The following is a 16,810-nucleotide window of genomic DNA, read 5'->3' on the forward strand; positions in this document are numbered from 1 at the left end:
CTTTCCACAGTAGTTCAAGTGAATGGGCTTTGTATAAGAATGGGCAGAAATATTACTGTTCAGAAGAAGAAGTTTGGATTTATATTCCCTCTTTCTCTCCTGTAAGGAGACTCAAAGGAGCTTACAATCTCCTTTCTCCTCTTCGTCACCAGCAAACACTCCTGTAAGCATGGAAATAGTGGGCTGAGAGAGCTCCTGAAGAACTTTAATGACTTAGCCTAAAGAATCATCAAGGCTGACGCAATGTTGAGTGCACAGGCTGAATGTACACTAGTTCCCCTCAGATAGGCTACCCACAGCTCAAAGAGTGTTGAAGAGTGGGGAATCAAACCCAGTTCTCCAGATTAGAGTGCACCTGCTCTTAACCACTACACCACTGCTGTTCTCTCTTTACCTCCTTGCTCCCCTGAAACATTTGTCCCACGGTGAAATTTTAAAACCAGGCTGTGGCATTAACTACAGCTATGGAGAATAATAAAAAATAGCAGACACAAATTAATCAAGTTTTACTTTTAATAATTTTTTTCTTAGTCAAAAGTGTAGCTTTGAAAATCTCTAGCTATTTGTGAAAACCTGAAAGAAAGCTGAGGAGCACCCCGCACTTTGAATAGCGTGGTTTAAAGCTGTGGGCTGGCAGATCCATTTCCAAGCTCTTCATCACCCTCTAAAGTGTTGGAAAATAAACAGTGCCTTTGAAAAAAAAAGAACCCCAGCATTTTAAAAATTAAGTGGAGCGTGTACTGTAGTTATGCACTTTGATTCAGAAGGAAAAAAAACACTGAAAAGCTCTTGTACAGTAAACAAAAACCAGGATATAAATCAAAATTCTTAGAAACCACTGTAATTAGAATTCTTATCAACATCTGAAATCTAATGAAAATAAGGTTGCCACTTTACCTTCGTAAGGAATGGTATTCCCGGCTCTACACAAGCTAAGAATCTTCCCTTTGCAATCTTTTTATCCATTCTTTGTGGTGTTGTGTTCTCTGCTTACGCCAAATAGTCAGAACTAGCCTCCTGCCTTCTCCTTTGGCAAGACATAGGAAACAAACTTCACGTTTCAGAAGTCAGAGCACACAGAATGGAAACACAGCTACTAGAGCTGACCTCTTCTCCCCAGGCATAAAACACTCCCTGCCCCAAATAAAGAGCCACAAAATCTTCCAAAGGTCTCTCCTCCCACATTCCAATTCCAAAAGCAAGATGGCAATCTTAATAGGAAAAGGATGCTAAATCTTTTAAATAACTTAAAAATCTTTGTTTATTACAAAGCAGCAAAAAAACCAACAAAAAACCTATTTTCTTCTGCAGAAAGAAACGTTAGGAAACACACCAATGTAAATCACTGTTTGAAAACGGAGAAGAGAACACCTGCTAAGTTTTCCATTTCACGAGGAAGTCAGAACTATTTTAGGGCTATTCTTTAACCTCGTCAGTACTGTCTGAAGAAGATTCTTTGGCATCTTCTGCGTCTCTGTTGCCTTCCTCTGGATTTAGGTTTTCACTTTCCAATTTGGTCCCATTAAGCAAAGCACTGTCACCATTCACAAAACCATTCTCTGCCACTTCTGAACCAATTGTTTCTTCGATCTTTAAGTCCTCGGGGTCTTCTGCTTCTTCCTCCAAGTTTCTCAAGACAATCGGGAGTCTCGAGTCTGCTACAGTGTTCTCTAGCAAAGCAATGTTACTTTCTTCATACTTGGGAAGGAGAGTTCCTTCTGACATTTGCTTGCTGTAGTACTCTCTGTTGACAGCTGCACTCTTTACTGCCTTCTCCAAAATTTCTTTCTCGCCTAAGCGCAATTTAATGGCCATTGTCGAATGACAGGTAAGGCTGTGTGTTTCCAAAAACGATTTATCTTCCTAGGGGAAGGGGGAGAGAGCAAAAAATAAGATTTATCAAAATCGAAACATGGATTTGGCTTAAAGTTGTAAAGTGTATCTACACTGCTGGTTTAATCATGGCGGACATCCATTTACACATTTTACAGACTACAACCCCAAGACCACAGAGTTTAAAATGTGACAGATGTAAGAGAAAAGGAGAACAGGAATCAAAAATGCAAAGGTAGCAAAGGGATGAATGGGAGCAAATTCAGTCACATGATACACTTAGGACTTCTGGCACCCAGGAATGAGCATAGGAGCAATCAGTTAAGGTGAGTTACTCCACTGAATAAAGCAGATTTTGGGGAAAAAGGATACCACATCAGTTTCTGGAAGGAATTTCCAGGCAAAGGGGGAAATCAGCAGTTTCATGTACAATACAGAAAGCCAGAATAGTGTAGGGAGAACCAGATTTTATTCCCAACTTCTCAACAGGAAGCCCGCTGGGTGGGCCAGTCACAGTTCTCTCAGAATTCCCTCAGCCCACCTACTTCACAAGGTGCCTGTAGTACAGAGGGGAAAGGACTGTGATTGTAAGCTGCTTTGAAACTCCTTTTGGTAGAGAAAAGTGTGTATAAAAACGTACTCCTCTTCTTCTTTTACACTGAGCCAGTAACATTTACCATGACGCTTCCATCACTATTTACTTCCTTTATCCCTTGCCTCTCTTTCAAATGGGAACCCACAGTAACTTACACTGTTCTCTCTTCTATTTTATTCTCATAACCCTGCAAGGCAGGTAATATATTCCATGGTAGAGAGGGTGTTTGAACCTGGGTCTCTCAGGCTCTACTCCACTCTAACCACTATACCACACTGGCTCTCACATAACCTTTCAGAGAGCCTAGCAGTCAATGAGGTTTGGACCTTCATGGAAGAGAGACACCACCTTCAGACATTTTCAGGAGTGTCTGCATGGCCATTTTATTTGCCAGGGCTTTTATCAGGGTACAGAATTCAGGCATCTTTTTGAGGGAGGGGATTATCTTTTTTAATGTTTGAAACTATATTTTTAATTGTAATTGGTAAGCCACCTGGAACCACAAGGAAATGCAATGTGTACATATTTCAACTGAGTAAACCACAGGTGTCAAACTCACGGCCCTCCAGATGTTATGGACTACAGTTCCCACCATCCCCTGCCAGCATGATGCTGGCAGGGGATGATGGGAACTGTAGTCCATAACATATGGAGGGCCACGAGTTTGACACCTGTGGTTAAACAATAAGTAAAACAATCTGTCTCCTCCAACTCCTCACTTCACAAGAAGCTGCTTGCACTGCGTAATAAACCAAATTTCAAGATAAAGGGGACTGCCTGAAAAGAAATCCTTAAAAGCCCCAAAAGCACACTCTGCAGAGCAAACCCCATTTCTTACATGGATTCATTTTCGGAATCAACGGTTTAAGAAAAAACAACAGCAAAACAGCAAAACAGAAGCATTAATTACACTAATTATTTCTCACAGAAATAATAAGGGAACCACCTTTTATAGGTAACGATTTATTAGAGTTAGGCAGAGGGATTAGACCATAGGTGTCAAACTCACAGCCCTCCAGATGTTATGGACTACAGTTCCCATCATCCCCTGCCAGCATCATGCTGGCAGGGGATGATGGGAACTGTAGTCCATAACATCTGGAGGGCCGTGAGTTTGACACCTGTGGATTAAACAAAGTTAACTGCACAGTCGGGGGGAAAGTGAATGCTTATAAAAGTCTTACTGCAATAGTGGTCTTGTAGGTTTTCAACAGGAGAGATGCCCGGGCTTCAAGGAATGTCCACAGTTTCACCTCATTGTCCCAGCTCACAGGAAATTCAGAATTTCCAAGGGTGAAGATTCTGTCAATTGCATGTTCCCCTAATAAATGTTCTTTCAGCTCATCTGCAAGAAAGGAAGAGTGTTTGGCAATTTGCCTAAGTATGGCAACCAAAGCAAAGAAAATTTCACCACGAATAATGAGATTTTGCAGAATGGCTCCTTTCCAAACTCTCTCTCTCCTCTCTTTATCATCTGATATTCCTAATCATACTATGGTATACTTTTTGTCACTAATTCAAAAAGCAGGGCTTGTAATTGCTCTACTAATCTTGGTTGCCAACAAGGCAAGGGCAGGGCCTTCATGAGAAGTTAGCCACAAGAAGTCAAAGAGGTTTAGGGCAAAACGAAACATGACACGTAACAGGCAATCATCAAAAGGACTTGCAGGAGGGCAGCAGTTACAAGCTTCCCACAGACACCTAAGTGCAAGTCGCTTCAGCCCCTCCACCCCCCATTTTCCAAGAGTACAACATACCCCGATGAGGGCAGTAACATCCTCCCAGCAGTTTCTGACTGGGAAACCAGTGGAAGAGGGGGACATGAAACTTCTCTTTTCCAACATCATGGCCCCAATCCAAATCTGGCCCCTGCAGCACTCAGAATTGAGTTACAGCTGCTATATCAGCACCTATATCAAGTCCCTCTGATGTTTACATGTTATATGCAAATGTGTAGTTGGGGCGTTTCTTGGGCGTCCCAAGCAATTGTGCAGAGGATTACAGGCTGGGGCAGCTCCATCCTTTAACACAGACATCTTAACACAGCTTATTCACTTTTCTTCACGTTGTACCATCTTCCCCAATATAGCACCTCCAGGTCTTTGAGGGACAAGAAGAAAAGGCAAATGGACGGCAGCCCAATCCTGGCAGGGGAAATACCCCTCTGGAGTGCGGGCTCCCTGGGGCACTTACCCTACGGGACTTTTGGAATCTTTTTTTTACTTTTTGGGCTTCCTGCGCTGCAGGAAAGCTCTTTGGAGAAGGTGGGGTGGCCCCAGAGCGGAGTCGCCCCCGCCCGCCCGACAACTCTGGATTGGGCTGTATATAGTGGTTTTCAAACTATCAAGCATTTGCAAATTGCTTCCTTCATAAACTGGAAGACAGGTCATGTTCTTTGACAACAGTGACTGGCAGAGCTGTCTGGGCCTGGATGGGCTTTAAAAAAACCATAGGTCAACAACTCACTGGATGTATTTGCAAGGCTGAGTTTCCCCCTATCATTTCACTTCACAGTGTTGACCTTCTCACAACAAAACAGATAAGATCCTTAAAATTCTGGTTTGGTTTTTACCTTCAGTCATACAGAATACTCTAAGGAAAGCCAGAAGCTGGGCAGAGATTGGAGGCTCAGTCGAATGCAAGGCAAACACACTGGAACTAACAAAAACGGTGAAGGAGAAGTCAGTTTTTGGTGTCTTGAAAATTATTCTAACATAAAATCCCTTAACCTAAAGGAAAATCAGTTGTGAAGGCATTCACCTGATGTTACTCCCCAGTCTCTTCAATACAGATGTTGAATTATTTATCTCTCATAAGTAATTTCAAACTCATTATTTTATATATGTAAAATTGTCTCAACTCCAAACCTCAAAACATGAACAATGGCATACTAATTACTAGCCACAGTTGAAAAGTCATCAGTGTATATCCTGCATGTATATCAAGCCAATGCAGGCTTACAAAATTTAGGACGGGTGTGTGTGTGTTTGTGCGTGTGTGTGTGTGTGTGTGTGTGTGTGTGTGTGTGTGTGTGTGAGAGAGAGAGAGAGAGAGAGAATGAATATTTTGCCCTTCTATGGACAAAAAGGCAAGATATACATTTTGTAAAATAAATAAATAATAAATAAAAAGATTAAAAACTCAAAATTACCCAGATAAGTATTCATGTGAGCCCAAAAGTTTACAAAAGCTAGCACCAGGCAATCATGATAGGAACCAATTTCATGGGGGAGGGGGCCCTTAACAGACACCCCCCCCCCCCGGTTATTGTTTGTTTCCTCTCCATTAATGGAAACAAGCAGTGAAGGGCCCTAGAAGATAATCTCAACCAGTGTGCCAGAGTGCACGGGAGTCATGTGCTCCTTTAGATATCCCAGTTCCAAGCTTTTTGAGGCCTCTAAAGGTAACAAACTCCACTACGGTGAGGAGCTGCGGCTTAGTGGGAGAGCATCTGAATTGCATGCACCAGTCCCAGGTTCAAGCTCCAGCATCTTCCATTAAAAGGATCACATAGTGAGTGATACAAAAGACCTCTGCTTGAGACACTGGGCAGCTGCTGCCAGAGGAGACAATGCTGACCTTGATAGAGCAAGGGTCTGAATTCAGTAGAAGGCAGTTTCATGTGTATGAATTGGGCTCAGAAGTGAATAAGCAGCCAGTGCAGTTGTCCTAGACAGACATAATATAATCTTTATCATTAGTGCCAATTAGTAACCGGGCTGCTGCGTTTTGCACTAATTGAAGCTTCGGGACAGTTTCGAAGGCATTCCCCATGCAGAGCACGTTGCAGTAATCTAACCCAGACGTGATCACAACCTGGGTGACAATGGCCAAATCTTTGCTTTTCGCTAGAAGAACACGTTTTAGGCCAGTAAAATGAACAAAAAACAAACAAACAAAAAAGAGTTGAAAATGCTGGAAGCCATTACAAGTCCAAAGACCACAAAAGCAGTTTTAGATGAGCAGACAAAAATAGCTAAATGGCTCTTCCATCCCCAAGAGATAAAGAATTCTGAAGTTCTAGGTCAGGGGTGGCCAATCTATGATGCTCCAGACGTTCATGGACTTCAATTCCCATCAGCTCCTGGCAACATGGCCAGTTGGCAGCACGGCCAATTGGCCATGCTGACAGGGGCTGATGGGAATTGAAGTCCATGAACATCTGGAGCACCATAGGTTGGCCACCCCTGTCTAGATAAACACATTTTACTGAAATTATTTACTGTAAATAGATGAGAAGGAAATATTAACTGCACCTATATTACTACAGCACTGCTATGTTACAGCGTTCTACTGGACCTTGAGAGCTTGAAATATTTTTAAATAAAAACCACTTTTTCCATTTGACTTACGTTGGGATGCCAGCGCGAGCTAAGACCTCTGCCTTCATAGCATACAGCCTGTCACTTTTACTCACTCCAAGCTTTATTTTCACTCTGTCATGCGAATTATTATCAAAGAAAAACCCACTGTGGATCACAAATTCAGCATTTGACCGTGTGCCATAAAAAATGTAAATCTAGGAGGATGAAAAGAGAAGTGAAGGGAGAGAAAAATAGCTTAAGATGAATTCTCAAGAATGACACAAATTGCATATCAGACAAAAAAAACCCCCATGACAATCCAGCACTACAGTCCTGCAGAACACAATGCTTGGGAGAGTACCACGTTCAAATGATGCAAAATGCAAACTTTAACCTGAAGGAAAGATTCTTGTTCAAAAGTACTGGCCAAAGTCTTGATCTGTAATTCATGAACTTCTGATCTGTTCACACTACAGAGTTTAGGAATACACGAATAGAGAACTCTGTAGTCTGAACAGATCCAAAGTTCATGAATTACAGACCAAGTCTTTGGTCCTCTCCTGCTTACCTGCAGAAGCTCCTTTTCTGGCTACCTGTAGAAAGGCATGCAACATTAGAGAGCACCATTCTCAAGCATCATAATTCATGTACCTCTGCAGCCTTTTCCCAAACCCAGGTACTGTGAGCTAAACTGCAGTTTTCTTGCAAGTGCTTGCCCTCACGACTCTTACTATCCACAGCAGAAACAGCTGTGCCGTTTGATGGCTTGTAGCCCACATCTCTCGGCTTGAAGCCGAACTTTATGGATCATTTTTGTGGAGGTTAAGAGTTTCAGGATGCTGATACCAATTATGTAATAGCAGAAACCAAAGTATTTACTTAATATTTTGACCATGTCAGTTAAGGGACCGCTGTAATTAGTTCTGAAGAAACAGATCGTTCCCATCCTGTGTACGGGGCTGGTGCACATACATGCATTCACGGTCTCACAAAGTGACTGTGATCATGCTACCATGGCTCAATCAGAAAACAAGACAGCAGGTCCCTAAATAAGTTGTTTTTGCTCTTTTAAAAAGTCACCTGAACTCCCTTTTCTTTATCCGGCTCTCCTTGATCACTGAAGTAACGCACTGGGCAAAGAGAACTGCAGAGATCTAAAAGCTCATATATAAGAGCTAGGCAACAATCATCAGCATTACAATCTCCCTTATGATTAATTCCGGGTGAGGAGGCTCAATAAACCCCCTCTTCATGAGGGTATCCAAAAGAATACTAAGAAGTGTGTCCGTGAGAAAAGGCAGTGAGAAAAGGCAGGTTTTGATCTGTCAAGGGAAAGATGAAAAGGAGATCGTGACCAGGCCTCTCCAGCTAGCCAATCTCTACCTCTGCTTGAGAGAGAGAGTGGAGTGTGTCCAGGGCCTGAAGAAACAAACTCAACCATCAAAGGAACAAAATCAGGACGAACGAGGAGGAAGGTGTTCTCTGAGGAGCAGCACACGTGGCGGAGGAGCCTCACGAGAATTTAGACAGTAAAGAAACATGTCGCTCTGGTAAGCAGGGAGGGAAGGAAGTCGACCCCAACCTTTTTGCACATGGGGGCCAAAGGCAGAGTTTAAGTTAAAGCAATTCTGTTTCTGATCGCCTCCCAACAGGCCTAGGTGGGTCCAGATTAGTGGCTCAAGAGCTTCCCACAGAGCCAGCGTCTACCCAGTGAAGAACAACCCAACATTTGAGTTGCACTCTACATGCCAGGAATAGCTCCAAGCAGTAGAAAGCCAATGCATGGATTTTTGTATTAGGGGTGAGGCTTACAGGTATCAAAGTGAATAAAGTGAATCACTTTGGGGGACAAGGATCCATTTCTCTTCTGTTATCCAAAAGTTAAGGGGTCAACACACCGGAGTGGACAAGGCAAGCCTTGGATTTGGGGGGGGGGGGCGCTGAATGCTGGAGGCAGACAGTGATGCATGTGAGGAGAAGCGGCGCATCCCTTGGAGAACGGGGCCTGACAGCTGCATTAGTTAGTGACAACCTTTTTATTTTCTAGACAGGTAAGTGGTAAGCAGTCAGGCAGTAGATGAACGAGAACTGAGTATTACCAAACTGCAAGCTGCTGAACAAATGATGATGCTCAGGTGAGATCTTTAAAGCACTCACACCTAAGATACATATATATATTTCTACTGCTCCCTCTATCATTCACGGAGTAAATGGATCGAATGACTCACTGCAAAAGTATAAGGCGCCCTATAGATGAAGCAGACCATTCTTTTTTCTTTGCATTGACAAAACGCCGCTGATGTTGCCACCCAGAGAATGCTATTCCCTCCCCCAATGTACACAGCCCTGATGAATGTGGTTTTTAAAAAATCTTTGTAAGAGAAGTCTCACAGGAACATTTCTAGTACAAGCTAGCAGGACTCATTAAGCTAAATGAAAACTGTTTGCATTTTTTGTATTTACATGTAGCTAAACATCTCTGCCGCCTCTTATCATCAGGGCAGCAAAACACACGATACCTTTCACATACAGAAAACCATCACAAAAAGCACCTGAAGATTACCTGTTCTCCAGGCTGAAAATCTTGGAGAGCTACACATTCACAACGATCGTCTTCCAAATTGTAACCAGTAGTGATCTAGCCAAGGGACAGAAGAAAAAAGGATACAATTCAAATTTCTCCTTATTTTTATGAACATGCTTTAGGAAAGATGTTGTAAAGGCCAACTTCACCAGCGTAGTGTAGTGGTTAAGAGCAGGTGGGTTTTAATCTGGAGAACCGGGTTTGATTCCCCACTCCCCCACCTGAGCGGCAGAGGCTTATCCGGTGAACCAGAGGTGTTTCCGCACTCCTACATTCCTGCCAGGTGACCTTGGGCTGGTCACAGTTCTTCGGAACTATCTCAGCCCCACCTACCTCATCAGGTGTCTGTTGTGGGAAGAGGAAGGGAAAGGAGCTTGTAAGCCACCTTGAGTCTCCTTACAGGAGAGAAAGGTGGGATATAAATCCAAACTCCTCCTCTTCTTCTTTTTAAAAGATTAGAGAAGTTTTCAGAAACTTTAAACTCCTAACTACTGCTCCCTTCACCATGAAGAAACACATGTCAACAAGCCACCTTTCTTAAGCCTTCCCTTCCTCGTGACCAGGCAGTGGCTAATGGAGATGGCTTTCCACTCCTGCTTGCTCGTCCTCCACCAGCGGCGGTGCCACCCTGTACAAAAGGACAGACACTGCTTCCCTCCAAACCTCCTACACCCCCCCCCCCCAATCTTCTTCTTAGCTCCCATCCATTTGCTCGGGGGGAGGGGGGGAATGCCACTGATGAACCCAGAAAACCTCCATGCTGCGTGAGGGAAGAAGAAAGCAAAAGTGCTACGAAGTGTTCCCCAGTTGCTGCCTGTCTGAATTGGATCCGGGCGGGAGGTTTGATTATACTTATTCCCTCATTAAGAAGGTACTGTGGGAATCGGCTCTAATTCACGAACAGCAAGACTCCGTGTTATGGATGCAGAAGGAAGAAATCAACTTACTTGAGATAAGGGGGAAGCTCTGAAAGATACCCTCTCTACGACTGCTGCAGGTCCAGAGCTAGCCCTGTTGAGTTCCCAGTCACTCCCACGAGGGGCTCCACAGCACAGTGCTGCAAGAGCTAGATTCTGTGTCACACACACTTCAACTCTCAGTGTGTTTTTCGTCTCTTTAAATCGGGAGGAGGAGTGGATAACTGTGACTCTTTGGGGGATACTCTCTTTAGAGAACTCCAATTTATTTGCAAATAATCCCTTTATCTGAAACTTGGGTAATTATTCTTGGATGCTGAAGGGATTTCACTGCGAGGGCTGTCACAAGAGGAGGAACTTACTCCACTTAACTATTTTTTTTAAAAAAATCACAAGGCTAACACAGACGCAGCCCTCACAGTGTGATTTTTATAAAGTTGGAAGGTCAATTACATGCAACGTACCCAGTAGTGGGATTCAAATAATTTAACAACCGGTTCTGGTGGTAGGATTTAAATAATCTAACTACTGATTGTTTACACGTACCATTTTAACAACCGGTTCTGCCGAAGTGGTGCAAACCTGCTGAATCCCACCACTGAATGTACCCTTGCTGAGAACACGGGAAAGGACCATTTTTAGTCACAAATTCTGCCTAAATATGGAAGCTAAAAACCATATAATGCAATTGTACAATGAAGACACTGTAGCCTACAATTTAGGTGTTTCCAGGTTAAGCTCTGAAAGATGGAACGGGTGGCGGCCGGCTTTTGCGGCATGCGTACCTCGGCCTGTACCCTAAAAATATTGAGAAAATGTATTTCATTCCTCCATTTCCAATACTGCTGTTTAGAGACATTTGCGAGGTTCAAGTTTTCTGCAGAGAGCTTGAGTCATTTGCAGCTCTGGGGCTGTGTGCTGTTTCACTCTTACATGTACTACAGGATCTTTTTTAAATGTGCTGTTGCTGGGTTGCTGTCTTTGCCAGCAACAGGGATAGGTATTCCATGGTGCCCTGTAAGTTGATATCTCACTGCCGTTGCCTGGGAGACCATGTTAGATTTTTGAAGTTCAATTAACCTGTTCTCTCCCCACCCACCCCCCCTACCCCCAGTCCCACGTGGTCTGTTTTCCCCCATTTTTGAGCACCTGAGAGATCAAGCCGGCTAACGTGAGAGAACCTAAGCACCTCAACAGGAGAAGTGCCAAGAACTAACTGGCCAGATCTAGTGGAAGAGAAGACATAAAGGCAGGGTGGGAGAATCTCACAGCACGGTGCTTTGAGAGAAAAAAAAAGTAAATCCAAAGCATTAATGGATAATTCTGATTGGAAATATGGATCCCCATTTCCTCACATTCATAACTATATTCCTCAGTGTTCATTAAACTCCAGAGGAACATTCCCACCTACATTATGGTAAAGTTGCAAATAACTAATAACCAAGTTAGAACAGACTAATGTGCCAGGGTAGGATACAACAGATATTGAGGGAGTGGCTTTTTATGTATCCGGAGACAGCTTAATGCTGAAATATGAGATATGAGTTATAATACAGTGCTGGCCTGGTTTATAGCTACTGATTCTTTCCACAGTTAAATGGTCAAAGGACAGGATTATAGAAGTGAGCCAGATTTAAAAACAAAACAGTTGCTTTCAGTCAAGCAGGAGACCTCCAGGACGATCTCTGTGAACAAACTAGGCTAGATAGTGCTGGGCTGCACCACGCTACAGAGGGAGTGGAAAGGGGCCATCGAGTCACAAATGACTTTATGGCAATCCTGTAGGGTTTACAAGGCAAGAGGCATTCTGAAGTGACTGCCTCTGCATGGGCAGAGAGAGAGTCTGGAGAGAACTGTGACTGGCCCAAGGTCACCCAGCAGGCTTCATGTGAAGGGCAGGGGAATCAAACCTGGTTCTGCAGACTGGAGTCTGCTGCTCTTAACCGCTACACCACACTAATATACTAGGATCAAATAAGAGAGTGTCAGTTGCTTCTTTATGCAATCTGCAATCTTTGCACCGGGGATGAACTAACTTAGTCTGCAAAGAGATTCCTGAACACAACAATCCATTTTGGACTAAAGCTATGTCCTGAGCCAGCAGCTTCTCAACCCACCCCCAACTTTACTATCAGCTGTGGGGACAGAGTTCTTGTGCTCATTTAGCATCCCTGTTTGGAATATTCCGAAATATTCAAGAAGGCTGACAGTATTTTTATTTCTCACTGTGTTACATTGTAGAATTGTTTACATGGACTGTATTGCTTTATAGAGAGCCCTCTGGCACAGAGGGGTGAACTACAGCATCCTCAGTCAAAACTCTGCACACGACCTGAGTTCGATCCTGGGGGAAGTCAGTTGCAGGTAGCCAGCTCAAGGTTGATTCAGGCTTTCCTCCTTCCCAGGTTGGTAACTTAAGTACCCAAATTGATAGGGGTCAAGTGCAGACAACCGAGAAAGGCAGTGGCAAACCAAACCCCATAACCACAGCCTAGTAAACATGATATGACTTCACCCCCATGGGTCAATGAGGACCTGGTGCTGCCAGAAAACTGACTACTTATTGTTTTGTAGACTGCACTTTGTAAATGTTCAGTTTTCATTCTGAATATGATTTCAACAACCTTGGAGAAAACTGACTGATATATACTACCATTAAACTTTAATCAACAAACAGGGAACAGAGATAAAACTTATATTAAACCCTGTAGACAAACAATGAAATATCTGGCACACAAAAATCCACTACATGCAGACGATATTATTACAACGGAGATATACTATAGGGAGTTAACTTGCAACTTTATTGCAACTTCACTTTATTGCAAACTCCTGCTCTTCAGCCAGTGTCAAAGTGATCAACGAATTAAAAACATGCATGGCACATGTCTGTAATCCTCTCTTGCCTGAAAAGATACACATCAGGGAATTTTCAAACTTCTGAACATTTAAAAAAAACCACACCCCGCTTTTATAATAACTGGGAAACAAGACACTTGAGTGAAAATTAACACATTTCAGCCTTTAACAATTAACACACTTGAGTGAAAATTAACACATTTCAATGTGATCAATATTTCAGAATCCATGCCACGTTACTGAACTCCACAATTTATTAACACAGGCACCCCATCGTTATATCAAGAGAACCCCTCATCTTGTGTCTGTTTTGTAGAACTCGGCATCAGTGGGAAAAGACCAGAATAAACAATGGCCTCAAGTTTGTGGAATCGAGGGGCCCACCACAAGTTGAGAGGGCAAGAAAGCCCCATTTAAAAAACAAAACTGAAAGCATGTTGCTTCTTTTCTTCAGCTACACTCTTTTAAAACACCAGCTGATAAATATGGTGGACGTTACAAAAGTCTAACCCAGGAGGTTCTGTCCCTCAAAGTTCAACGTGGTTTTATTGGGGTCTTTTGTTTGACCTGTGCTGGATGATGCCCTCTGCCCATTAGGGCTCTCCGCCCCTGACAGAACTGGTATCCAATCTGACTGTCAGGTCACAATGCTGCTAAGGATTAGCACTGAGAAATGCATGAAGACAGGATTCTTGACAGAGTTCTTAGAGCCGGGATGATCTAATTAGTAGTGTCAGAAGCAAGAAAAAGCAGGATGGACATAGTTCCAACTAAAACCAAAAGAGCCTTTTATTATTTAGCTTGTGGGAGGGGGGGGAAGAAAGGCCTGTGGGGCAGAGCAAGAATAGAGATGCATTATAGCTGACTGACTGGAGAAATATCTCAGCACCATCTCAGCAGACTCCAGAGTAGACAACGCCTCCTGCCTACCAGTTGCGAGGCAGCAAGTCAGGATTTTCTGGGCCGTCGACGTGAAAAAGGCAGGTGAAAAATGGGGCTCCTGGGCTTATTTGTTAAAATATTTGTATCCCCCCTTTTCTTGGGGTTCAAAGCAAATTTAACACATCACTTAAAACACGACTATTTTTTTAAACCAACAGAACAAAGCCCCAGATACCCCAGCATCCCCGCCAAATTCTTGGACTCTACATCCCATTAAAAGCCCTGGGGAATAAAATGGACTTGAAACCACTGATAATATTGTTTAATGGGATTGATGGGAGCTGATGGAGGATGGGAGCTGAGTGAGAGAGCCAGCAAGATCCCAGTTCAGATATCGCACAATCAGCCACTAATCACTGGACAATCTCAGGGATGGGAAAGGAGCTTGTAAGCCACTTTGAATCTCCTTACAGGAGAGAAAGGTGGGGTATAAATCCAAACTCTTCTTCTCCAAGCTACTGCCTCTACTACCTTCACTCCACCTTATGTGTCACACAGGGATAATTCTAGATCACTGCTCAGCTCAGCCCAAGTTCATCTGATCTTGGGAGTCCTGGTTAGTACTTGGATGGGAGATCATCCAACTGGGGATTGCTAAGCAGGAGGAGGCAATGACAAACCACCTCTACTTGTCTCTTGCCTTGGAAACCCCATGGATGGGGTCACCATGAGCAGGTTGTAACTTCTTACAGAACTAGTGTGTTGGACAATGAATGCCAAGTGCTATAAATGCTTCAAAATGCTGCACACGAACTACTATGACTTCTGACTAAGCAATCAGGAACGTGAGGCAGCAAGACATAAATTGTTATTTCTGTAGAATATTCTTCTCACCTCTACAGAAGCAAATCTAGTCAGACTGCTGGAAAAAAAGCACAACTCTGGGCAGTCATCTCTTCCCTGGATTGAAGGTTAGGACTAATTCAGATATGAAGATATTACAACCAGACATATTTTATATTTTTAATGAATTCTCTAGCCATCAGGGTTAAATGGGAGAAAAGTGGACTCATTCAAGTTTCAGTCAATCACAGTGAACATTAAGAAACTAAAAGTCCTGCTGGATTAGATGAGTGTCCACCTAGTCCAGCATCTGGTCTCACAGAGGCCAACCAGTTTCACTGGAAGGCCAACAATAGGATTTAGAGGCTAAAACCTTCCTCAGTAAGAGACAGAACTGTTCAGGATTAACACAATTGTGACAAAATATATGGGTAGCAACTCCATTACAGTTCTAGTGGCGATCCATTTTATGATTTCAGAGGAGGATCGGCATGTTTGGTAAACTTCTATTTATACTATGTTCTGACCTAAGAGCAAACCCTGCTTTGCTGTTGCTGGACTGTATCTTAAAGGATGCCGGCAAGATAATTTATGGTTACTTTTAGGTCTGCAACAAACAACATTTTGTATGGTTTGCACATTCCTTGCTAAAGACTCCAAGTAGTGGCTTGATCCTGATTTGCATGAAAAGCGCCAAGCACAGTTTTTCTGGTTTGTATCTACAGAAACTACTGTGCTAGGCTCATTGGGGGAGAGACAGAAACAGAGTTCACACCAGTCAAGATTTTAGTTTCTTTCAAGGCTTGCTCACATAGCAGCAACCCATGGTTTGACTATTATAGCTGAGCTAGGCCACTGCCTGGGACTTTTGATATAATACAAAATTAATATTTTATAACATTTACACCTTTTATTGAAATGGCAGGAACATGGTAACACCAATTCAAGACTGAAATGGACAAGTGACATTTCTGTGATGCTCAATCTTTTAATGATGAAGGAAGTTACAAACTACAGGGGGTTGGATCCCAGCCATCCAGGCTGCTGGAAGTAGTTGCATAAAAGCTCCAGTTGCATAAAAGGCAAGAAAGGCAATTTTGACCTTCCTCCTCACAGTACCTGCCTATTTTCAGTCCATGCAGGTAGTGTAAGCCTCCCCTACAACCTCTTCAGCACTCAGAGGCAGCTGCTGGGAGAAAAAAGCACCACATAGGATCCAGCTCAAACTGTATTTCAGAGTCCACCGTGACATAACTGATGGCAGAAGTTCTCCAAATTTGAGAGAGAGTCATGCATTTTATCCTTACTTCCCTTGTAACTGTGAGTTCTCTATGATCAAAAACCTCAAGACAGAGGCACAGAGTTAATCAGGTGATTAGATCAGTGTCCCGAGCTGAGGTGAGAATATTTTGGACTTTTATCAGGCTGGTTTAAAGACAACAAAACATTTATGCATCATATATTTTAAAGTAAAATTAACTACCGGTATGTTAAGGCCTACCCATACTTTCTCACATACTGCTCCCCTGTTTTCTTTAAGACTTGGGTGACTGACAGCTTCATTTCCAAAAACCATTCTATTCTTATAGCAGTCGGTCTAAAAAAAAAATCTGAAAACTTCACAGCTAAGGAGTGCTAAGGTTTAGGAAGTATCAGGTGACCAACTGAATCGGAGGAATTCCAATGGAAGGGATCAATTGAGAAAGCGTGGTGTCTGAAAACAGAAGATACAATTTGGGTTTACAGAAGACACGGGTACCAGAGGAACAATAATTGAAAGAAGGGCACTGAAACAGACAATGGTCAACAGATTAATCAGACCAAGGAGATGATATTTTAATAATGCAAACAGAATTTCACATTTTCTTGGCTTTGGTGAAAGATTCTAAACACATGAAATTGATTCCTCCCTCAGCCTCCCTGGCCACCAATTTTCAAAGGATACGTCTACACATGCCAGTTTACCAAAACTGGGTTTTAGGTTGGTCACCCA

At 43.0% G+C, this 16,810-nt stretch overlaps 1 protein-coding gene across 1 annotated transcript in view; it reads right to left on the minus strand.

The window, feature by feature from the left end:
* Positions 1 to 495: 495 nt before the first annotated feature.
* The window catches only part of SETD3 (SET domain containing 3, actin histidine methyltransferase), a 69,787-nt gene continuing 53,472 nt past the window's right edge, over positions 496 to 16,810 (minus strand). Inside the window, exons 9-13 of the mRNA XM_048485362.1 lie at positions 9,296 to 9,370; positions 6,781 to 6,947; positions 5,001 to 5,086; positions 3,613 to 3,773; positions 496 to 1,863 (exon numbers count right to left, since the gene is read on the minus strand). Of these exons, the coding sequence (XP_048341319.1) occupies positions 1,417 to 1,863; positions 3,613 to 3,773; positions 5,001 to 5,086; positions 6,781 to 6,947; positions 9,296 to 9,370 (936 nt within the window). The 3' untranslated portion in view covers positions 496 to 1,416. The remainder of the gene's footprint in view (positions 1,864 to 3,612; positions 3,774 to 5,000; positions 5,087 to 6,780; positions 6,948 to 9,295; positions 9,371 to 16,810) is intronic.

This window comes from Sphaerodactylus townsendi, linkage group LG02, assembly GCF_021028975.2.
Source record: "Sphaerodactylus townsendi isolate TG3544 linkage group LG02, MPM_Stown_v2.3, whole genome shotgun sequence".
Taxonomy (NCBI): domain Eukaryota; kingdom Metazoa; phylum Chordata; class Lepidosauria; order Squamata; family Sphaerodactylidae; genus Sphaerodactylus; species Sphaerodactylus townsendi.